The sequence below is a fragment of the Callionymus lyra genome, chromosome 12, assembly GCF_982586985.1.
Source record: "Callionymus lyra chromosome 12, fCalLyr1.hap1.1, whole genome shotgun sequence".
NCBI lineage: Eukaryota > Metazoa > Chordata > Actinopteri > Syngnathiformes > Callionymidae > Callionymus > Callionymus lyra.
In genome coordinates, this window is record NC_141829.1 from 19,345,299 (window position 1) to 19,371,157 (window position 25,859).

General features: G+C 36.5%; 1 protein-coding gene across 2 annotated transcripts in view; it reads left to right on the top strand.

Annotated features, from left to right (window-relative positions):
* fgf14 (fibroblast growth factor 14) overlaps positions 1-25,859 on the top strand; it is a 131,516-nt gene that overhangs the window by 64,948 nt on the left and 40,709 nt on the right. Inside the window, exon 1 of one of the 2 annotated variants that reach the window (XM_087804849.1) lies at positions 13,087-13,561. The exons of the other annotated variant lie outside the window; for it this stretch is intronic. Within the exon in view, the coding sequence (XP_087660975.1) occupies positions 13,366-13,561 (196 nt within the window). The 5' untranslated portion in view covers positions 13,087-13,365. Of the gene's footprint in view, positions 1-13,086; positions 13,562-25,859 lie in introns of those variants that run through there. 2 annotated transcript variants of the gene reach the window in all.

Here is a 25,859-nt window from a genome sequence, read left to right on the forward strand (position 1 = left end):
ACCCTATCAAAGTTGTTTTTAAGCTTATTTGTGATCAGAGTTAAACTTGTTTTCAGCAAATAGAATAAGTTGAATCTTGACGCAGCCGAGCTCTGCACTGCTCTCTAGTGGCTGCTGCGTGTATAGCAGCGAACAATTGTATACGAAGCTCTTCATGTGTTGATGGCATGTTTTTACAACTGTTTTGTATCAAGACCGTTTAATTACTTTTTTTTAGGTTAAATACTAAATATATATGAGCAAAAAATGAGTGTTTATCGTTATGTGCGCAGAAAAACCACATTTGATTAAAATAAAAACATATAGAAAACAATACAAATAAATTATAAAGTGCAAGAATATAAAAATGTATTGAACAAAACTGTAATTAATCGGATGTATTTAATTTTATATCAAAGTCAAAATAATTGCCGTAATAAATGTAGATGATGATTTAAACATGGAAAAAATAAGGGAAGGTAAATGATGATAACTTTCCTTAATATTACCGTATCATTGACTTTTAAATTCACTGATAAAGATAAGAAACTAATTGAAATTGGGGACGGAAATTGTAAAGTGTTGTTTACAATAGCAAAGTATATTTACTTATAAAATAATATTATAATCAAACAGACCAAAAAAACAACTTTTTTTAATGTCAAAATAAATCATTTTTTGCTTAATATATCCTCCAAAAATGTACCCAGCAGATCTCAGATATAGAAATCTACTTATACTGAGTACATTGACCTCGGTAATCTTTATAAAAACTTATAACAGTTTCTTCCTTCCAGTTGATGAATAGAAACCATAGACCGAAGCAGTTTTGTTCTCGCAGACGCATCAAACTCAAACTCATATCCACTCTTTGATTGCAGCTTTGTTTTATGGCGGCAATATAGTGTTTCTTTTCTCCAGTCAAAGCCTGCTTTTACTGTCCATTTGGGAGATTCTCGTGTCACTCCGGCTTGTTTTATGTTTTTGATCATAACTTTCGGAGCAACACGTCAAGCATTGTGTTCCCACTCAGACGGATATTCTCTTGGATATCACGCCGGGGAGCACTTTTAAACCTGGTCCCTCCCACCTCGTCCTAGACGAGAATTTTTTATCAAGAAATTCCAATAATCTCCCATTAATGTGACTGAAGTGACATTTTATATTAATTGAATATTAATTCAACTTTATCATTTACAAAGGCTCCCAAATTGAGACATCATTTATAAAGAAATTACTAAATAAAGATTCTATTAAATCAATTTCACCTTAAAATGACTATCGATTAGCAAAGCTAGCAAGTATATGATTTACACAATCATTTTCTTACATTTTTACATACAAGTAGGTCGGAAACCCCAGGGTTACCTAACATAACCATGGTTCTACGAATGAATGCAGTTTCTTCACATAGGGGTGGCTGAATCGACTGTCTTTAGCCACTAAAAATTGAGAATAAATCATATCAATATTTGTGAGAGTGTGCGTGTGCATGTTTTGAGACCTTGGCTCAGTTTTGGTGGATGGCATCTGTTTCCTGTGATGCCATTTAAAGAAACAGTGACTTTGTTAAAGCTGCACATCTGAGGGTTTATGGACTTATGAATCTAAATTCATAAGTGTCCACTTGAGGCTGGAGTCACTTTGGCACCCAGCTAAAAAAACAAACTTTTATGGCATTAAACACATTTAAAGCTGGGTTCAAATGTAACCAATATCAGCACACACTATACAAGGAACATATTTCTAACATTTTTTGGGATTATTTTACTGGTAGTTATTTCTTAATTAGCATAAAAAGGGGGCGTGGTTACCTATGTCACCCACTTAAATTCCACCTCCTGACCCTGACTGGCTAACTTGGAAGATCAAGATCCTGGAGGTGTTTTATACAATCTATATACAAAAGTAACTGTACATTATTCGGTGCTGATGTCAATCTTCTATAAAATAAAAACTAAATATACTAACAAAAACCAACAGATAAACACATTTCTTATTTCTTCTTAATTTACCTCTTTAAACACAGTTTTTTTTCACTTCTTGTCTACTGCTTTCATCAAAGAAATTACTCTTTTCTCTACTACTTTTTTTTTACTCTAAATCAAAACACGATTGTAAAAAATATTAATTAATAAGACACAACACTAGTTTTTTAAACCCAGCATGGTGAAAAGAATTGAGAATAAATCATATCAATATTTGTGAGAGTGTGCGTGTGCATGTTTTGAGACCTTGGCTCAGTTTTGGTGGATGGCATCTATTTCCTGTGATGCCATTTAAAGAAACAGTGACTTTGTTAAAGCAGCACATCTGAGGGTTTATGGACTTATGAATCTAAATGTAGAATTTTTTTCATGTTAAAATGTATATAGAATTGGATTGATAGCTTCAAAAAATAATTGTAGAAACTATAATTCTGTATTGATGTTCAGTACAATGTACTCTGAGGGGTTTTCATTGATTTAAAACAATTGAATTAAATATATCTTTTTTTAGTCATTAAATATCTTTTTGTAACAGTGTGATTTAAAAAACAAACAAACTATAATTTCACCATTTTTATTTCTATTTAATTTCTATATACATATATATTGAGTATTTATTATACTGTATGTATAAATTGTTAAAGAAATTACAATTTCAAATTACAATAACATTTAAAACTTGCCTCGAATCAACTGTTTTGATACTGTTAAATATATTTTGACTGTTTTATAGAAGATATTATAGCCTGAAATACATACTTTTTTATTTAAAAGTATATGGTATTGTATCAAGATTGTAATAATTGAAATAAAAAAGTTAATTTTAGTATTTCTGTAATATTTCATTTATTTATAAACATATTTAATATGTGTAATAATGTAAATATAAATTTGCAAAAAATGTACAATTTATATTTACAATGACACTTAAAATGTGATTTCTTTAAATACATATTTAATAGAAGATATAATAACCTGAAATCCCACACATTTGATCTATTATAACCTTTTAACCTACTTTAAATCAATTTCAATCCATGTCTGATCACCAGACTTAATGATCGCTGTCATTCAAGAGCACGAACCGTTCACTTTAAAAATCATCTCCCCTCAAAACACTTTCACCTCCATTAACCCTCCATGTGCAAACACGTCTTCTCAGGGTCGGCAGGGTCGGACGATTAGCGCCATTACTTCCGACATCATTTGTCCCCCGTCGTCTCCCGGGGGGAAACTTAATTGGTCGTCGAAAAAGGGTCTCCGAGGTCGTTGACTGGCCGTCCTGATGGAGATCTATGGCGCATGTCTCGCACCTTTACGGCGCCGAAGGACGGCGACATTAAAAGATGATGTATCCGACACACACTTTACAAAGATGATACTTCATGCCTCAATGATTTCACGGTGATGGTTCAATTTCTTTTAATGGTGGGGGGGGGGGGGGGGGGGGTCTTGTGTCGAGATCTTTTGTCGTTTATGTGACTTTGTCTTGATCATGAGCGTCACAGTTGTTCTGATAATTCACTTGGAAATGCTTGGAATCGCAAATTAAATTAAGATTAAGACTCTGTGAAGGGCAACCATCATGACAATTGTTCTTTATTGTATATACTGTAATTATAGTGTAGGATATTTTCAACCCTTATAGGTGATTGTATAATTTTTAATAAAATATTAATATAATGAAAAAGTACTTAAACAAATGGAAAAAAACATCCAATACAGTCCTTATTTTAGATTTTTATGACTTTTAATAATTTCAATTTAGAATAAAACCAAACACATGACCAGTAAAGCTGTTATTCTTCTCAAATTCTTCAATAAATAATCCAGCAGAAACTAGTACTTTTCTCATTCAGGGCAAAGGATCCTAAAAACGGTTCTTCTAAGTATAATACTTATGTCTGATAAAATGTTAGCAGGTGAGTTTCCTTATCCTTGCCTCACTCCCAGGTGCAAATCCAAAAGGTTTCTCTTCTTAATCCATGGTGAGTTCAAGGACACCCAGGATCTTTCTTCCTTAACTCTGCTTCCGAGACATTCGGGAAAACTTGGAAATGTTTGAAATGTACTAAGCAAGGGATGGCATCTGGTTTTAAAAAGTGAAGCCAATGTGGGAATGTAAAAAGGCGAAGTTCACGGAGTGTCCACTTGAGGCTGGAGTCACTTTGGCACCCAGCTAAAAAAACAAACTTTTATGGCATTAAACACATTTAAAGCTGGGTTCAAATGTAACCAATATCAGCACACACTATACAAGGAACATATTTCTAACATTTTTTGGGATTGTTTTACTGGTAGTTTTTTCTTAATTAGCATAAAAAGGGGGCGTGGTTACCTATGTCACCCACTTAAATTCCACCTCCTGACCCTGACTGGCTAACTTGGAAGATCAAGATCCTGGAGGTGTTTTATACAATCTATATACAAAAGTAACTGTACATTATTCGGTGCTGATATCAATCTTCTATAAAATACAAACTAAATATACTTATAAAAACAAACGGATAAACACATTTCTTATTTCTTCTTAATTTACCTCTTTAAAAACAGTTTTTTTCCCACTTCTTTCATTAAATAAATTACTTCTTTTTTTATTCCAAATCAAAACACGATTCTACAAAATATTAAATAATAAGACACGACACCCCCCATGTTGAAAAGAAGCCAAACTGAAACTGAAAAAACATCGCTAACCTGGCAAAATAACTTAATTCACAATGTCTGATGTTGCCAGATATGCAACGTTTTACTTTATTTAATGGTTATATTTTACATCTCTTACTGTTTTTTTTAGTTGTGTGCTGACAAAAGGCACCGACCGTAGTAAACCCCCTGAAGACTCAGGTTCAGCGTTTGAATCAATTTCACCAACTTTATTAATAGTACCCGGACGGTCAAGGATTATGGGTTGTTTGATTCCGACTCTCCCTCTCTAAGCTTCTGCTGTCCGTCCAAAGCTCTTCTTGTCATGCTGTTGTGATTTGATCCTGTTAAGTGAGAGTCCCACTTGTGTACATGCTTTTGTGAAGGAGTGAGACGAGGCAGCGCCGCAGCACAGACGACAAAAAAGACGCCGCAGCAGCTTCGCAGTCGAAACACTTGCAGCCCGAGGAGGAGTTTTCAGATCCATCACCTGAACTGACCTCTGCCTTATTAGCATCCCATTAAATCTCCCTGCACCTCCACCTGTATTAGAATTCTCTTTGTGCTTACCTCAGCACCTTGATCGCCACAAACAAGACACACACACACACACACACTCGATCCGACGTAAGCCTGGAGCAGGACGAGCCAGAGGGGTTTTCGGACTAATTGATATTCTCCCACGCTGCCGAGGGCTTCTCCGAGGAACCTCACTCTGCAGTGCTGCTGACAGCACACTTTCCATCATTGCTGCAGACTTAAAATAGGATCAAAGCGTGCGTGTGAGCGTGCACGTCTGTGCGAGAGAGTGATGGAGACGAGAGAATAAGAAGAAGAGAGGAGGCAAGAGAGAACGGTGTGTTTGTTAACAACATAACGCGTTGGCACCGGATTGTCGTCCGAGCACCTTTTTTTTATTTTAAATTCTGTAATACGGACATTACTTTGATGGAAACAATACTTTTTTAACATTGATACAACCGTTTGCTGCAGCCAGAAGCTAGTTGTGATATTATGGCGTTCCTCAAGGCTCTCTTTTAGTACATATCATTTTTGTCCCGTTTGTTAACAACATAACACGTTAGCACCGGATTGTTGTCCAAGCACCTTTTTTTTTTTTTTTTGAATTGTGTAATACGGACGTTACTTTGATGGAAACAATACTTTTGTAACATTGATACAACCGTTTGCTACAGCCAGAAGCTAGTTGTGATATTGTGGCGTTCCTCAAGGCTCTCTTTTAGTACATATCATTTTTGTCCCGTTTGAGTTAAAATTTCAGTGGCAAATCGATACTTTTAGGAAGTGAATAAGATTTGTGATGGGGTCAGAGAAAATGGAAACAAAAGTAAGTTTAACCATTTAACCTGGGTCAACCTGACCCAGAGGCCCCAAAAAAACAAATGTGTTTGTGTTACCCTTGTGTTGTCTCTGGCTCAAGGGGAACGACCTCCCTAGCTACCAGAAATACATATGCAGTGGTGGAGGTCACGAAGTAATGAACAGGAAAATCTAAAAACCAAAACTTCACTGGGACAAAGAGAAAAAAGCCAAAAATACAAGGTGGTCAATACAGACATTGTGAAAAAAATTATCGAAAAATACAAGATAATAGTAATAAAAACAATAGCACATTTTATTTGAAAGAACCTTTCTTGACACTCACTGGAAAAAAGAAAAATCTTATGTCCAAGTCCAACATTACCTTAAGTTTAACCGCTGCCAAAATGTTTTTGAAATGTTGCTGATCAGGCAGAACCTGAGTGCGTATGATGAGTGAAGTGCTGACAGACAAGGACACAAAAGATGAGTTAAATAAATTAATAGTAAGTGTAGAAAAAGATCAAACATAAAAAACAACAATTAGAATAGTTGGAAAAACAGGATTTTAATGAACGGAAAACAAACCTAGAAGAAAATAACACGGGGTTCAATACACATGCACAGGGATCTGACAGTATAGGTGAGAGCTAAAAGAATACCCAAGGACAGAACGAAGTATCAGAGGAAGTAAATGAATATGTCCATTGGGTATAGTAAACTTTAATACACTATTTCATGAAAAAAAAAGAAATCATGGTAGAATCTAATCTATTTGAATCGTTATTTCTCATGTGAGTGGTATATTTTTGATTGTCTTTTTATGTTCCATGCTTGTGTACTAAGATAAGTGAAGTGAACAATGACAACAGACACAATAGTTAGTTTAGCGATTAGTTCCACACAAGATAAAGGCACCAAAACCAAAAAGTCCCACTGTCAGGTTGAGGTCCTTAATACACATGCATGTGGAGGAAAAAATACAACAATACAAAGTTGATTACTACACAGAGGTCAATACATGCGCTCAGCGGAGTCTGTGAAAAAACTGTTTATTACATAAGCAGGCATTAACAGTAGATAATTTTGCTCATAAATAAAATGTTTGTTTAAATTAATTTTAAAATCCATTTAAGAAAGAAAATGTAAAACTCAATGACACACTTGTTCTCACAATGCTGTCTGAATGTTTCTACTGAAACGTTTCATATTAAAAGTTAATATTAAAATGGGGGGGAAAAAAGTTTCTACTCGTAAAACGGTTATTACCAGACCTACTGAACACAGATTTAAACAAGTTGCACAAAGCAAGTCTTTACATAAGCTTCTAACAATGCAGCACTGAACCTATCATATTGTTTGATGTGGGAGATTTGGACTAATTAATATACAGTAGTTTTCCATAATATGTGATCTTAAGATGCTCTTTATTATACGACATACAATATAATTGATAACCATATGATTTTATAATATAAACAAGAAGGATCTGTCTCGCCTGCAGTTAATACAAAACTCTGCAGCGAGAATTCTGAACTGCTCTAGTAGAAGAACTCACATTTCCCCCGATCCTTAAAACTCTGCATTGGCTGCCAGTTTCTTTCAGGACCAATTTTATTTTATATTTTATCTTCCTCTCCCTCTGCGTTTGATGGATCTACTGACTCCTTCAAGAAACATCTTGATACCTTTTTATTTGTGCTGGCTTTTTCCAAAAGTTTTGGGGCTGCTTTGTCTCTATGTTGTCTTGACCTTTAAAAGTTTTTAAACTTAGATATATTTTAACTCTGTATTGCTTTTGATTGTTCAAGCGCTTTGTGACCCTGGTCTAGAAAGACACTTTACAAATAACTATTACTTACTTACTTACTTACTATATATGTTACGTATAAACAGCTTGAAAAGCACATGAGTGACTTTATGATTCATGGACGGTTGATTTCTGAAGTAGTATTTCAGCGTTTCTTGTATTGCTATTGATCTGCAGCTTCATTAAGAGCTCAGAAGCTCGGGCTCGATCATACTGAGAGTCAAATATCGATGTTGAGCTCCAAACATTAGGTTTGTATTATGAAGTAATAAACAGTTATTAGCACATGAGGTTTTATAGCATCAACTTCATTATCGTATCAGGCCGCAGCCAATTCCTGCGATCGGACCACACTTAGTGCCTCGTGATTATGTTAGTAATTATAATGCTTAGTATCGGTCTTCATATTAGGTCAGTTTTAATGCTATTATGACGCATTACTGAAGCCTGAACTGCTGCAGTCAGCACTTCTGCTGACAACAGAGGTTTTTTTTCTGGCAGACATTGTGAGGGCCAGATGCAAATGTTCAAACTAATTTGGCTGTTTTCCGACAGTTTGTTTGCAGCTGTGAATCAAGAATTCAAAAGATGAACGCAGCGAGTGTTTGCAGCAATATTACAAACAATACAAAACATAAAAATATATGTTAACCTCCTTGTTGGAGTTAAAAATCCATCCAAAACCCTACCATGACAATTTAGGTCTGACTGTATTCATGTGGCCCTTGTGAGAAGAAACTATGAAAAATCATCAGATAGAAGTCCTTCTGAGAGCTCATCAATTATTTTATCTTACTGGTATGTTCAAAAAAAGTATCTCTGCTGTAAAGTAGTGAGGCGCTGATGAAGCTTCATAAAGCACTGTCATGTTGTTTAGAGGTCAGTAGGTGGCGCCATTAGTTTTAAAATGATGTGTTGTTTCATTAGAAAAGTTGTTCAAAACAAAGGAAAATAGTGCAAAGACCGCCATCTAGTGCACTCTGAATATAATGACACTGCTTCATGAAGCTTCATCAGACAATCACTAGTGGAAAGACACTCAAAGAAAAGGTTGCATGGGAAAGAAAATGGTGAAAATAGTCATGATTGTTAAATATTAAAGCAAGACTCATGATTGTTAAATATTAAAGCAAGATTGCAACAACAAATACAGTAAATGTTACATACTGTTGCTTTAATATCATCATATTTTTCATAATTATTCAGGATTTCTTTTTTTTTGGTACAAGCACTGGTGCTGCTTTATATTGGCAGTCCAGAGCTCCCCCTGCTGTTTGTACAAAGTGTGTTTCCATTGAAATGAGGGAAGCTTCTGGTGGGCTGAATGAGGTTTCATGTTGTCTTTTGAAATTGTGTTTTCTATCAAACTCATTTAAAAAGCTGCTCTCATCGTTGAAGTCTTTTATTTATAATTTTGTTTCAATTATTTTTGCCCTCTCTTTCTAAAGCTTTCTAAGGTCTTTTTTTTGAGTCGTTTCATTAATGTCTCTGTTGGAGACCTCCACAGTTCATTGAGTCACAGGAGGAAGTTTAGCACTCCATCAGGATCAGGTGTGGAACACACAGCCATCGAAGGTCCTCTGTGACCGAGTCGGTTGTTCCTCTTCATTCGGGGTTGTTTTCTGTCAAGGGTAAAAGATGTCCGACCGTTAGCTCAGGGTTTTATGCGATAATCTGATGCTTTTGTTTAGCGATCGGGTGGCATTTGTTGGGACGGACATTTGACTGACCCTAATGACATTACCTCGGAGGAGATCTGATTAAAGCGTCCACAGCTAATGAGACTGCGGCTTCACTGCAGCAACTTTTCTTTCATGTTGGTACCAAACATTTCGGACTTATTTTCTATTTTGTTCGACTCATGTTCATTTTCAAAAAACACCCTGCAGCTAGCCGTGTTTGATTTGGTTTTAGTTTTTGCTCACCGGCTGCTTTCTTTCCTGGCTCGAACAAAAAAAAAATCCTAAATGTTGCAGGTGATTATCCAAAGAGCTGGAGGCCAAACATGTCTCTGTAATTGTGTTAGGGCCTGATCGAGGGCCGTATATATGGAGCATTAGAGGCAAGAGGTTCAGCTCTGAGCGTTTTGGAATGGGGCCGACATGGACTCTCATGCATTTTCATGCAGAAGGAAAAAAAATGTAGGTACGTCATGAACTTTTTTTTTTTTTGGAAAGGTTTGAATATTTTCTCTTATTCTTGACGGTTGCATGTGAGTAAATGAGCTTTTAATGTTTGTTTTTTTTAGGTTTTCCATGTATTTTATGAGCTTCATTATATTATTATACATAGCAAAAATACATTTTTCTTAGATAGAAAAAGCAGTTGTTACTTTCTACCAACCAACTCTCAATCTAGTATTTTCTCTTTTCCCCCTATCACTCTGGCCAAGACTTAATTTTGTTACTGATTTTAACATAAAGAAAAATATGTTATGAATACGCACGTTAGTTACACCAGCAGCTTAAGTTACTTTAGCTTTAAAACAAAGTGAGATTTCATATTTAATTTCAAGCTAGTGTCCTGTGTTTTTTCTTTCTTTTATTCTTTTACTTTGTTCACAGACGTATTATTTACTAAGAGAAATGTTAAAACAATATCATTTTTAAATTTCTTCTAATAATTTTAAATTAAATTGACATGCATCATCAGGGAATTTATCATTTATTTATTAATCATAACGGTGTGAAGAAATTGTGTAAAGAATTGTATTGTTTTCTAAAATAACAAATAAATGGTGTGATACGAAAATGATATACTGTTCTATAGAATTATTTTATAGAATTTTTTGGAAATAAATATATTAACAGAACCTTCAAATATCTTACCTAAAATTGTGCTTGAATTAAACAAATAATTTAAAATGTTTTTAATGGATTTGTAATAACAGATACATTAAATACATCAGAAAATTAAGACAAAAGAGGTTAAATAAACTTAAATATTGATTAATATATTTCATGAATACAAAACACATCAATTCAAAAACACCTCAGTATACATGTACACACATCATTTACAAAAACACAAACACACACTTATCATCCTTACATGTAGTTACAGCTTCATAGAATCAAATCACGTCTTTATGACGTAATATTTCTGCTCCCGGATAAAAAACAATTACCTGATTGTGCAATCTGACATAACGGATCCACGTAATCTGCTTTTAATTTGAAATTGGATTAACCCAGAGGATTATACTTCATAATCTAAATCCTGATGTTTTGCACAGCGGTGGTGTCATTTTAAAGAGCATCCAGAGAGAATCCCCTGCACTGCTGAGGCGGTGTGACAGTGTCAGCTGCTGGTTGTTGCTCTTACTGCAGTGTCTTCTTCAGAGCTGCACAGCTGCAGGGTTGACTTTTTCAGGAGAAGAAGAAAACCTGCCTAATGATGATGGCGGGGGAACCTTTGTAGGAAAACTAATCGAGTGATCAAACATCTGTGAAATGCTTTCTAATGACGCCGGTCCCCATTATTCGCCAGGCTGTGACGAAGCCGCCGAGCCATCCTGCTGTTTAATCCCATTCATCTCTGCACAATATGTCACCTACGATTATGGATGAATCAAGAGGTTTTTTTTTTTTTTTGTGCATCTGTCAGCTCAACGTGCAGCAGGGAATCAAACAGGTGCTTTTCATGAAGGAAGAATGACATCATAGTCTCTCTCCAGACTTTAATTACAGTCGCAAACAGCAGATGGCTCTCTTGAGTTTTCATGTCTGAGCCTATGGAGTGACAACAGAAGGGATAGAGAGAGAGAGACCAGATCTAGTGGAGGCAGATCTCCTCGTATTTTATTCTCTTTCAAATGATCATCATATTTAAAATGCAGATGCTTGAAGAGTCTGGATGGATGACGTTTGGTGCTGATGTTGTGGCGCTGTCCGTGGTGCTGAAGTGAAGATGCTCTTCTCAAAAAAAAAAATGTTTCCTTTACTTTTATTCTACTCTAGAAAATCACTGATTTGACGAAATAAATTGAAAGTAACATTATGAAAACAATTTCTGCTGCACTGTCACGCCTATGTTGTAAAAGTTTTTGCAGCCCTTATTAAATAAATATATTAGCTGAGCTGTAAATATATAGACCGTGTGTCTCTTAACGTCTTCCCCCCCAAAACCAATAACTCTTAAAATATATTAATAAATGGTTTAATAAATTAGCTCATGTGCACTACCGCCTTGAATAAAACTATACTTAAAATATTATTTTTTAGCAAAGAAAATCCCTTAATGGTATCTTTTTCTCTCAAACAAACGGGTTTGAACATCTCTGCGCTACAAAGAGTGAAAAATCATTCACTGGTTTTATGGATCAATAAATAAGTGAATAAATATGTAAATGTAAAATCCTGTGAACATGCCCGCTGGTGCGTTTAGAGCTGTCAAAAATGTACATGTCGCGCATTCATGTAACGAATTTCCTCTGATTTTTAGTCTGAAAGTCGTTTTTTTTGTCATATTTTTGACGTCCTTTGCTTATGCTTGCAATGGAGCCTCCATCACTTAAGGTTCACTAGTCCATTGTAGAAGATGTTTAACAACAAGTTTAACATGTCTATTTGTGTTGTTTTGTTCAGAATTACCATCTGGACCCACAAACATTTTGAAGGACGAGAGGTCAATGTCCTTCTTACTCCCACATACTGGTTCATTGAATAATTATATGGCAACATATGTTTTTTTATGTTCACATTTTTATATAAAATGTTAAGTAAATATCATCTAACACTCGCCATGTATCTCACAGCAGCCTCTTAATAAAATGACTAGATACAATAATTTGTTTAGAATAAAATCTCCGGGGATGAAGAGGAGGAGGAAGAAGACGAGTGGGCTCTCTCCCCACTTACACGTGTATCCATGTCTCCTGTGGACTCGTTGCAACACTGTCAGACTCGAGTAACGACCCTTTTCTTTTTCATCAGCGTGGGAAAATAAATGTGTTTTCTTTATTGGCTTTTTTGCGCACCTCCCACGCCGCAGACTCCACATGAAAACCCACTGGGTGGAACAGTTTGTGGACCGCTGGGTGGTGAAGTACAAGTTTGTTTTTTTTCACCACCTCACTGCTCTCTCGGTTATATAGACGAGACCATATGCTCGGACTGGATGAAGGAAAAAAAAAAAAAAAAGTCCTCCATGGTTGCGTGATTCTTCGATTGACAAACTTGGCCGCCGCGTCTTCAGTGGGGTGGTCATCCTCGGAGGAGGTGCCATCATTTCTCACAGACTCCCCCCAACACCCCCCACCCAACCCACCGACATCTACAACCAGATAGCTGGCAACAGGAGGGAGGAAAGGTTGTTCTGATGCGAGGGGATGCCTGGAAATGTCACCGATATGAAGATCCTCCCGAGATCCCCAAATCCTTGAATCTTGGATTTTTTTACGCGCCGCTTCTTCTCCTCCTCCTCCCGTCACTGGAGCCGCGGTGATGACTCAGACTTTTCATGTTAACGTTGAAAGTACATTCTCTCACTGACACATCGACACATCGGAACCGTGCCGGAGCCCGCGCGCCACGATGGGGCTGTGACCCGGGCTGCGAGCTCCGAGAGGCGGCTGCGTGTTTTTGTCGTGCCCGTGCTCGGCCGTGACATTCTCCCCACGACATGGCTGCTGCGATCGCGAGTGGGCTGATCCGGCAGAAGAGACAAGCCCGAGAGCAGCATCTGGACCGACCCGCCACCAACAGACGGAGGAAGAAAAGCCCCAACAAGAACAAGGGGCTCTGCAATGGGAACCTGGTGGACATCTTCTCCAAAGTGCGGATCTTTGGACTCAGAAAGCGGAGGCTACGGAGACAAGGTGCGCGAAGTTCAGGCGGGGAAGCAACTGGTTGCTTTGTTTTAACGCTTAAAATGTTTTAAAAACCCATCGTTAAATTCCTAATAAATAAAGTTATTGATCGTTATCCGGCACGGACGTGCGTAAAGTGCTTTTATGGATTAGAGTAAAACGTGACACTTTTACGAGTCGCCTTAAATAATCATTTTTAAAAAATCTTAATTGAAATCTAACCAGAAAATTGGACAGCATACTTGTTGATACCTTCTACCACATATTCTTTATATTTTTCCCCCAAAAAATACAAAATAAAGCAACAAATACAGGTAAAAAAAATCGAATCTAATAGAATACACCAAAAAAAACCTTTTAATATACATTTATTGGCAAATTTTAGATCCATTTTAATGCATGTTTCATTTCTTGATCACACGATTGGATAAAGACACACGAAAAAAATGCTTAAAATAGGACACAATTCAATATTTCATATAAAGCATAGGCCATTATGTTGCATGCAAACCTCTCAGTACAACGCTAACCAGCACGGAATCTCATTTATATTCATCCAGAAAAGGTCAATACCTTTTCCACGTAACGGCGGTTACACCTCTGTAACATAATCTTTTGCATGAATTCAAAGGGATTGGTGGGCTCTTGTTATTGCCACGGCTCCGTTCTCAACACTTGGGAAAATGTCATGCTCATTTCCTCTCTTTAAATGTGGCAAGGTGAGGCTGTTAATACACGCAACAATTATTTTACCTCTGTAATCATAGGTAGAGGGTAATGTTCTGTCACTGAGATGACTCATGGAGAAATGATTTCGGTGTTCATTGGTCTTCTTTCTGAAGGAGGACTCATCAGGTTATCAAACCTGTTGCATCATTTTCAACAGGTTTTTCTCAAAATAAATGAATGAAATTAGATTTTATTTTGCATTATTGGAATTGAAAATGTTCCCCTTATACTGATCAGGGTTTGCAGAGTATATATGAACCATAGCATGAATATAGTTGATAGAATAGAACAATGGAATTTGAATGTTAGCTATGGGTTCGACGCTCGCAGTATTTTCAGCTCGGTGGGAAGGTCTGGAAAACGTCAAAATGATTCCGAGAGGCTCCATCCAGGACCTTCTTCCACTGCTACCATGTCTTCTGCAGTCAGGAAATCTGAGTGGCTCCCGGTTCTTGAGTCATTCAAAACCAGTGTCGGGTCCAGTGGAATATGCTAATCTAGTTATTACATACATTATATCCTTGATACCAAACAATGTTAAAAGGTAAAATTTCTCATACAAGACTCCTAATTTAAGTGCATCCGATACTTTTCTTTTTTTCTTTTGTTCAACTTAAACCTGAAGTAAATTATTTTGAACCGAAAGGTTGCTAGCTTAACTAGTGGATAACAGTGCTAGCAGCAGTGCTAGCTTTGAGTATTATGCTGATCAAAATCTGAATTCTGTAAACATCGAATCAAAGTTATAGTAGTATAGTTTCTAGTTTTGAATTTATGACACGTATATGATGGGAAAATGTAGAATTTGTTCATGTTTAGTTATACATTGTCGATGCCTAAGTTCCAGGAGCTAAAACACATTTCATTCGGAGAGTTTAGGAACAAGTATTTGCTCTACAGGGGTTCCCTTGTTCACATATCTCAGTTGAACTATGTACTCGGTTGAAGTCATAAGCCTTGAGTCATAGAAGCAGTTCAGTTGGCGCCAGCATCTTATTCATAGAGATGTTCTGGGAACGTACAACTGGGAGGAAGCCTCAGGGCAGAGCCAGACATTTTTACCAACTGGTTTTAGCTCAGCATAAGCCACTGACAGTATTTAGCAAAAGCGTCGTATTTTTGATGTGAAAAACGTTAAATGAATGTATGGAACACAATATCCAAGACCTAGCTATCGTCTGTTGTTGGACCACCAAAAACGATCACCAATTAATCTCAAGACCAGTCTTGAGAACACTTATTCGTGGTACCGTCTTGGCCAGGGATGCTCAATGCGTTCATTGCAATCTACCAGTCGATCACAAATGTAGTGCCAATGCATTCACTTGATTGCAATTTGATTGATTTTTTTTTTTACATAGGCCCTAGACTTGCACCAAAAGTTGTTGTGTTTTTCTGAAGATGAGGATCACAATCTGCGTCGTAGCTACTCAGACTAAAAAGTGTTTCAGTCTAGTGAGTGATTCAGTCGCACACGTCATCTATTGACTCGAAAATCTGGCATTTTCTGTCCTTTTCACTTTGACTTTGGTATTTTATTTGTACATCTGCAACTTTATTGACACAACACAGCCCTGGAAAACTATGTGAGTGAACCTCCATCTGAAGTTTCTTTTTGCATTACGTTTGCCAGTTGAGTCGGCGCACTAAAAAATATAATTGGATTGGCTTGCTGTTAATCAAAACTGCCTTTCATTGGGTCAGAACATTTTAACAGTTTAATCCAGTAAATTAGAGTAAACACACACTGTTTTATTTTTATTTTTCTTCATTAGTCCCACAAGGGGAAATTGTATTTTATTTTAATTTTTGATTAGATATCACTATTATTTGTGTTGTGCAATCAAGTTAATATGCAAAGTACATCCACAAAACATATACATATAATTGGAAATATATGAATAGATAAGTGTTTTTCGCATTTTGCAGTAAGTTTTCTTGGAGTAGCTTAAGAATAATTATTAAGTATCTGAAAAGGTGTCTGCACCCCTGGTCTATGGTCTTGTCTGGGTCTAGGGTTCTACCCATTTTGCCCAGACTCAGGTCGTAATAATGGATTATGGTTATGTTTCCACTATTTTTCTGATACAATCGTTTGTACGAGAACTTGCTGCTCACTCCACAGGGAGACATTCTCTCTTGATCTTATTTGATTATGTTCTTAAGCTTAAAAAACATGTTCATTATATGTGAACCTTATTTTTGTGGTCTTTGACTTGGTCTTCTACGTTTTATAATTAATATAGTGACTTTCAGATATAGTTGGTCTAACGAAGCTTCGTGAAACAGTGTCATGTTGTTTAGAGGTCAGTAGGTGGCGCCATCAGTTTAAAAATGATGTGATGTTTCATTAGAACAGTTAAAATAGTGCAGAGACTGCCATCTAGTGGACTCTGAAAATAATGACACTGCTTCATGAAGCTTCATCAGACCATCACTAGTTAAATGTGAAATTCTTGCCTCGTGTGTGACTGAGTTTGACAATAAAATTAATCACTAAAAAGAGGCGTTTTTGATGATTTTATCCTCCATCTATATTCCCGGAGGGAGTGGAAATCTGTGGATGGACGAGCGATCACAATGGCTCCGACAAAACAGTGGCTAGCTGGCAGATCGAGGACACATCTGGACGAGGGTCAGGTTGCGTCCAAATGGTTCATAATCTGCAATCCCCGGAGGCCATTCCTGCCCCTCAGTCACCGTGTGTGCGTGTGTCCGAGTCCTTCCATTTGTGTCACCTCTGAATTGGCTCGCGGCGCTTTTAGCCATTTATTTTTATTTTATTTATTATTTTAGCCGCAAGTGTCCTGAGGCTTAAACGGATAAGAGGTGTGGACAGATGATGCTGTCATTCCAGTCAGGGGCATTAATGTGGCACAAAATGAGGGAATCAGCTGGCGCACCTCACTGTAATGACTTCTTTCCCTCATATATTAGGGAAGTAAAATGTAGGACGAAAAGATCGTCCAATTTTTGTGCATTAATGGTCCTGATGACACTTTCAGTGCCATTTCCTGAAGTTAACCAAAGGTTTTCGTAACTGCATAAACTTTTCAAGGTGACTTAAATGGATCCATTTTATGGGAATTAAATACCAAAAGGTTAAATCCAAAACATTCCATTACCCTTCCTAAATGTACCAATATTTGAATTATTTAAAGATTTACCGCAAAGAAGTACTGCATCTAACTGTAATGTTTTACCTTCTGTCTTCATTTGCCGTCTACCCGGGATTTACCTGTTCATATATTTTTTCACATTTTTGAAATTGCTGCATTTGTTACGAAGGCAGCGACTGATAACCGAGTTTCGAGATTGGCATCTGTCTTTCTATGAATCCCACTTAACACTTTTACTTAAAAGAATAGAAGTCAGAACTGTTTTAAAGTCACATATTTTACTTGTACGCAAGTGAGAGAGTAGAACAACACAGAGTTTACATGTCGCTGTTAGTTCGCTATTATATCTTCGTCACAGTTTCTCAAGCTATTGATTGTCTTAATCCAAAGGTTTTTATCAAACACAAGCTTGGATAAGTTGTTATCCTCAAGGTCACGGGTTCCCTCGCAAAAAAGCAGTGAAAAGACATTTAATTGGTGAAGTAAATTTGATAAACGTACTTAAGCCCAAGATTTTCCCATCAGTATCTTTCATGTTTTATCGAATATTCAACACCAAACAGATTATTTTGTGTTTAAGTGTTTTTATATGTGTTACGTGTCAAACTCGCTCATGTGAAGGGACAAATCTGTTTGATAAAAAAAATAGAAAACTAAACTAAGCCTTAAATGATTCAACGTTTATGGTCCATAGTTAAAAAAGAGAACAACACAAGACTAGCCCAATGTTTCCCTCAAAGTACAAAACATCAATTCACTTCGACAAGTTCCCAGCCTTCTGAATTTTCCAGAATAACTGTTGAAATTGATACTGCTTTCTGAAGAGAAATCATTTTTAAATATAATGTCGTGCCAGTCTGATTTTTACACATATATTCTACTAAACGAAAATAGATAAATATTCAATACTAATTTTCAATATTGGAGATTAAGATAAACCGACTGTAGCTAGTATCGGTAACCATCCCTGAAGTTTAGCTTAAAGTTGGTGCTACTATGGATACATGCAGTTTAATAAAATGGATGGGGTAGAGAAATAAATAAAATGATAAGATTATTATAACAGTGACCTTACTGATCACACCAGTGGATCACAGGTTACATTAGAAGACAACAAAACACATTCCCGTCAAACAACTTGATTCAATGTATCTTTCCAGTTGACTGACAGCAGCACAGGTTAATATTCAATTAATGTCCGCGGCTGTTTCTTCTGAGCGCCGCGAGCCTTTCCACCCATCCACGCTGTGATTTTACCTTGAAGTCACATTGACGTCCCAGCAAAGATCTGTCAGAGCGAGCGAGGCGGCGAACGTGTCTGAAAATCACACGCGTTCCCTTTGGCTTTCATTATGGATCCGACGAGCGAGACTCTAGATTAGCCCTGATGGGACGTATTGATTGGCAAGAGCTGCACCTTTTGCTTTTTGGACTTCTAAGAAAATGTTGTGATAATTCAAAAGAATTTCTGCACTGTCACACTTTTCCATTACGTCTTAGTGACAGAGATTTTTAATAAAAAGCAAATGATTTAATTACCCTGGAAACGCATCTTGGCACAGATGACACTTTTTAGATATTCTTTATAAAAATGTTTATATATTCTTTTTTACTTCTGTACAATTTTCAAGATTTGAAGAAGACATTTACAGAATAAAGAGGGTGAGTTATGTTTGTAAACCCTGCTTAAAAATCAATGAAAAAAACAGTGATTTAAAAAATATTTATCATTAATTAAAGTAAATACAATTAAATACAAAAATAAATACGTTTTATGAAAAATAAATGTGTAAAATGACTTCACATGTGACATTTTAATGGTGCAAAAGAGGATTTTAATTCTTGGTGTCAGGGTTAATACAGAAACACCCTTGAAAAAATGTTTAACTTAATCAGTAACGTGTTAACAAAAAAGCATTGATGCGAGCCTGGAAAGTATCTTCTATGACATCGGCGGGTAAACCGATGACCCATGGCACAAGGAGACGAAGAAACATAAAGACTGTTAGTGCACAACAATTTAAATTGCTTAAAGTGATGGATTCCCCCTCCAAAAATGTCAAGAAATAAAATAAAAACGATTTTTTTTATCCTCAGACCTTACTTGGAAATTGTTGTAATCCTTAAAATACTTAATTGACATGTATTACTAATAAAAAAGAAAATATTTAAACAGATATATTTATATAAAACTTTAAAAAAAAAAGAATCTTTGAAAGACGAGCGATATTTTAAAATGTTTAGATATGTATTTACTAAACTAACTGAAAAATTAAACGAATAAGCCAAAAATATTTGAAGGGAAAGTTCAGGTTGAATATTGAAAACATCTTTATTTAATATTCATTAAATATGATATAATATTTTCATGATAATCTTTAGAAATTCTTTTTGAGCAGTTCAGGAGTCAGACATTTTGATGAGGCAGACACACACACATAGACAAACAGATTCACACAAACAGACGGTTTTATATATATATATATATATATATATATATATATATATATATATATATAATGCGACTAAATATCAAGTATTTTAATGAGCCATCTTTTCATTCTCCGCATCCACCAGATGATCTCTACCCTTTGACTTTAATTATGTGGATGGATTAGATCCTCAAATAATCAAACCACCTCATGGAGATCAGCTGGTGAGACGAAGGCTTACTCTTGATGTGGAAATCAATTTGAACCGAAGGCTGTAATACAAGAAGAAGTCTTGACAAGACGCGGCGGCGGCGCCTCATCAGCTGGCTCTTGGAGCTGTTGTATCCGACGTGTCATTGTCGGGCCGTCATTGTTGTTGATATGCAGGCAGCGCAAAGGGGGGCGGTTTTTTCGAGATATATATATATTTTTTCTTTCTTTGTTCTTCATCAAGGTTTCAATGACAACGGAGAGGAAGATTGAGAGGAATCTCCCTCTTCGTGGAGCCGTTCCTCTTAAGCAGAATCACCAAAGTAGGTCAAGTGGAGCTGACAGTCTTCAACCCGTGGATCTGTAAACAGTGTGTAACGAAGACGAATTACAAAAACACCAAAATAGTCAAAACTGCTCCACAAATCCACAGAGGAAAGAGCATTGAAGATGTTTAGTGTGGCCAATCTGCACGCTAGGTTTTTTAATTCTCAACCCTAGTGTCATCTTTATCATGACATCTTTGTCATTATTATGAATTATATGCTAATACTGAACGAGTAGGATTCCAGATCCTACTAGTACAGATTGGAATTCCAAAGAGTACTGAATTGGGATCTGAATATTGGAATTCCAATCTGTCCTAGGAGGATTACAGATTATACTAGTGAAGTCAAACTCTACTAGAAGAGATTGGAATCCTGCTATTCTATTGGGATCTGAATATTGGAATACCAATGTGTCCTAGAACAAATGGGAATTCTACCAGGACAATCTCCAATTCTTATAGGAGAAATTCGGATTACATCAAAATGTTATTTTGTTATTTTTACCCATATCAATATTAAGATCCCAGTTCAGTAGCAGGATTCCATTCTGTACTCGTAGGATTCCAAATCCCAAATCCTACTGGATTCCAATCTGTACTGACATATACATTTGTAAAGACAAAGGCTCTAATCCATCTATGTTTAAGTTTTTTGTTTTTTACCCAATATTAGTTTTAAGAACCGAAAATACAGTTGACAGCAGTAGGATCAAGATTCTAAAACTCACTTGCACAATACACACAGTAGTCGATAACCAAGGAGCAACAACCATTTAACAACGTCATTGCAAAAAGCTGCAGTTCATCAAGTGTCCACTTGAGGCCGGAAGATCGAAAGTCACGTACACACCCGGCCACAACACGACCTTTACTTAAAAAGATAAAATAAGATTAACAAAACTGCACAAGCGCTACAGGGGTGAATATTTTCATCATTCCTCTCGTCTATATATTTTTGTTTATCAGGTTTCCTGAGTTCTCAAGATACAGGGCTTGTTAGACTTGACTGAAAATTAATCGTTATAAACCAGAACTGCGACTCATAATGAATAGTTCCTTGACCTTTGTCAACATTTCCTGATAATGCAATAATTGATTATTAATTATTATAATCATGTCGATTTATTTTCTAGTTATTATGCTAAACAACAGACGGATCAACACAATGAGCACACAACAAAAATAATAATTCATGAAATGATCCTGGTCCGAATTGAAGAAAAGCTGTCGAGAGAACATCTCATGAGAGGTTGAGAAAGAAGGCTCTTGAACGGTCGAGGTTGTTTGTTGGTAAAGGAGGAGGAGGAGGAGGACGAGAAGCCAGAGAGGCGGATGCACGTGCTGAAGAGACGAGAGAAAGTCAAGCGAGACGGAATATGTTTGTGTGTCTGAAAGTGAGGAGGAGTGAAGCTGCAGTCAGGCATACGGAGTGATGGATGGAGATGATGGGGAGGTGAAGAAGGGAGTGCAGGCAGGGTGGAGGAGGACATTTTTACCTTTTTCTGAGCAGACTTTGATTCATTCCTGGCACCAACAAATCTGTTGAATCCATCTTTCTATCGATTGTCGACAGTCGCTTTGTTGCCACGAACAAAAGTACAGAATGAAAAATGCCATTTTAAGATTAAAAATGTTAAAGCATACAATGTTTCATTCTGAGGAAGTGCTATATACTAGAATTATTTGAGTATGTTTTGGTGCAAAAAGTTACATTTCTAAAGATATAACCTTAAAATGTAGCTGTCGTTGACATGAGTTTCCAAATTAAGTTTGAAGCAAATCTATTATTGACTATGATCTAGATAAGAGGTGGGAAACTCAATTATAATGGCCACTTTATTCGCTGTAAAGTGCTGTCAAACAATGATAAATATTAGATATAATTCTGTAAGTAACAATTTCAAAATCGTACTTATTCCAGGGCATAAAAACGTTTTATTTGAAGATTCTAAATCCAAATAAAAAAATAAAGGAGGTACTAAATGTTTAAGTGAAATTTAAAATATTTTCGGTAGACACCTAGTAGCATTCAAAAGTGGGGAAGAAAGTTTTTAAAAAAGAGAGAACAAATTTGACCTTATATTTGAAGTAGCATGTCTTGCTCTATAATCTGGGGTTTATAATAGATTTAGTTGATTAAATCCACAGTTAAATGATATTTAAAATATTAATAAAACATTTCATCATGTTGATTGCAGGAGGAAAAGCGAAATTGAGTCTGCCTGTTAAAGTAACTTCGAAAGTGATCAGAAACGTGTGTCATTTGCTTCACAAATTGATAAAAGCAGGTTTTAAAAACACTTGACTGGAATAAAAACGCACAAGATGGACTGCTGACACTTTCCAGGGTGTCCTCTACCTATGAATTTTAATCATATACTACTGTCTAAAATCAATAAAACTCTTAACTAAACTGCATTTAAGTCAACTTCATGACACACTGTAGCTTCTTATTTGAACTGATCTCAATTAAACTTGTGAATTTATTAAATTATGGAGTGAAATGATTTGGAATTGAGGCATTTGTCATCTGTTTTTTTTAGCTACGTCCCAATAACTGGATGCAATCATGTTTATTACAGGATTAATTATGAAATCGTCGCTGTTGAATAAGATCTCTGTAGCAAAAACAAGGAATTAGTTGCCTTCATGAATGTTGAATGTCAGTGCTGAAGGTGCATCAACACTTTCCTGAATCTAGACATAGATGGCCGAGGGGGAACGCCTGCCTTAAGCCCCGTGTTAAATCTTTATGTTTGAGACTGAATAATACAGATTTATTTTCTCTCCGAGAAGCCTAGAGGAAAGTCGAATGGAGAAATGGCCATTTCTTCATTTGTGTGTGTGTGTGTGTGTGTGTGTGTGTGATATACTGTCTGCTGGCTCTCCCGCGGGATCACACGGAGTCGCTGCATGATTTATAGCGCGATGGTGAAGCCAAGTTCACCTACTCACACACAGACGGAGGGTATTTTCTCAGGGGCAGAAACCAGTTATGCAGGTTTAATTATTACAGATTACCCTCCGACCACGGATCTGTCTTCAGAATCAATTCCACTCCCACACATTGTTTTAACGCAGCTGATCAAAGTCATTTATCGAGCGCACCTTTGGCCAACTTTGTGTCAATTGGATCAACGGGGAGCACTTTAAAGATGAGAAATCCATACTGAAATGTGCCTTTTCTACACTAAAGTGTCGCTAACTTTTAGTTCGAACTTCCTAGTCCGGTTCCCTGGTGTATTTTAGTTGTCCGATATACCGTGCCTGTATAAATAAACTGGATTTCTGGAAGGAAACGACTTGTAAAAGGCTCCATCTGTGAGTAAACCAGCAGAGGGTGATGAGGGAAAGGAAGCACCGAACTCGTAGGAAAAATCACACAGTTTTTTGGAGTGTTGTTCTCTCGCCAGATTTTGTCACTGTGGCTGCCATGGGCCGAGCAGAGGGACTCGCCGAGGAAAACATCTTTTATTTGGTTTAACGGAAAATGCATTATCCGCCTGAGCCAAAAGCACACGTCAATAAGGCTCTGTTAGAAAGCAGATAAATTAAAGTTATAAGATAAGAAAGTATATATTTGTGATGCTATGAAATTATATAACATTTTTGCAATACTCACTACCAGAAATTCAGCATCTATAAGACAATCCCCTTCACAATCGATTTACCTCCTGGCCAGAAGGGGCGCTGTGCATTTGATTTCCGTCTAATACATCGAAGTACCATGCATAAAATAAGAAAAACCTGGGGACGAAAAACAAGCTATAGAAGCGTGACAACTTGTGCTTAACGTTTTGTGTTATTTAGAATTACAATAATTCTCGAATAATTTTGCCTTAACAAGTCAGGCCCGGGGGCCCTTTGCGTCCATGAGCAGATTTCATGCGGCCCTTAAGGTCCATTATGAACTTAAGGTCCATTACGAACTTCAATTATTTTATGAAATCAAACTTATAAATGTCACACAACTTCCCATGAGTCAAATGGAAAATGACACAAACTGCTGATGCCATTTATTGTTTCTGTCTCTGAAGAAGTATTTTTGTGTTCAGTTTTTGGGTTGATGGTATCAGGGTTATACAGTATTTGGAACCTCTCAATGAGGTAACTGTTAGTAAGATATTTCGCATATATATGGCCAACGCTAGATTACTCTTCATCAAATGTGTCCCTCACCGAAAAAAAGTTTGGAAAACTCTAATTTAGACAAATGTTCGGCACAATAACGGCACTGTGGTAACAGGACAAAAAGCGATGGATTGCCTTGCAACAAGTGGCTGTTCCTGCTTATTATGAACAGTTATTTGCCAGAAAACTTAAATGAAACTAAAAACAAACACAGAGGTAAACAGGTTAATGTGAGTTTTGTCCCAATTTTCATGAGTAAAGAAATGTTGTTCTAATGCTAATTCGTTTTTTGGTTCTACAAATAAATGTCTTGTTTTATAGTTACTATTAATACATATACAGTATATGTATATGTATGTACATGTATATTTATGTTTAATTTGAAACAGTTAAAGTTTATATTTTCCAACATATTGATTGTAAAGTTATATCTATTTTGAGCGATTTTTCCACCCTAGTTCAAGGACATTTAAAATGTCTGCACCAGAACTTAAACTACTGTCTGACAAAGTCAACTTCAGGTCAGAACTTCATTAAATGGATATGTAGCTGTGTTGGTCAGACACTCATGATTGATTACGGTTCCCCCTGCTGTCATAAAAAAACTAGTCCAACATGATCTGGTGTTCTTTTTTTGCCACCGGATGTGGCGGTTCCTCCGGAGCTCCGAGGGTCTTGATAGGAAATCTTTTCTTAGCCGGAGCCCTCAGGTCTCATATATGAAAACTCCCCTTGTTCCCCTAAATTTTCTTTTGCTCCCTCTTTCTCGAAACACATTATGGCACCGGCTGAGATGAAGTGTGTCACTCACTTATCTGGAGGTGTCTACTGGGATCACAAAAATCAGTGATGGGTTCAAGACTCCTTTTTTTCCCTCTCTGCCATCTGAGTAATAAGACCACCGACAGCAGCTAACATTGTCCATATGGACAATGAAGAAAGTTGTTGCCCATATAAGCAATGTCAACAGGGATGTTTAACTCAACTTCTTTTAATACATGTACAAATGCAGATATTTTTACTGTGATACTGATTCCTAATCAATGATCTTTTTCTATAATATCAATTCTAATAAAACACAATACTTTAAGCAACAGAAGATTTTTTACCTTGTAGACACATTAACCAAGACCTCATGAGTTGAGCAAATAAGTTTAAAGATAATTTTAGTAACATTAATGTCGATTTAATTGTGTTTGTTTTAGTCCACATAGTTTTCCATTTATTAATTTGTTAATCTAGTTCAGTTAAACGTGTGTTTTAATGTGAATTTTATTTATCCAATGCTAATGTGCCGTAGCCGTTCCTACGCTAATGTGTGCAACGTGATACAGAGAAAGTGAATTTGTGTTGTTTTA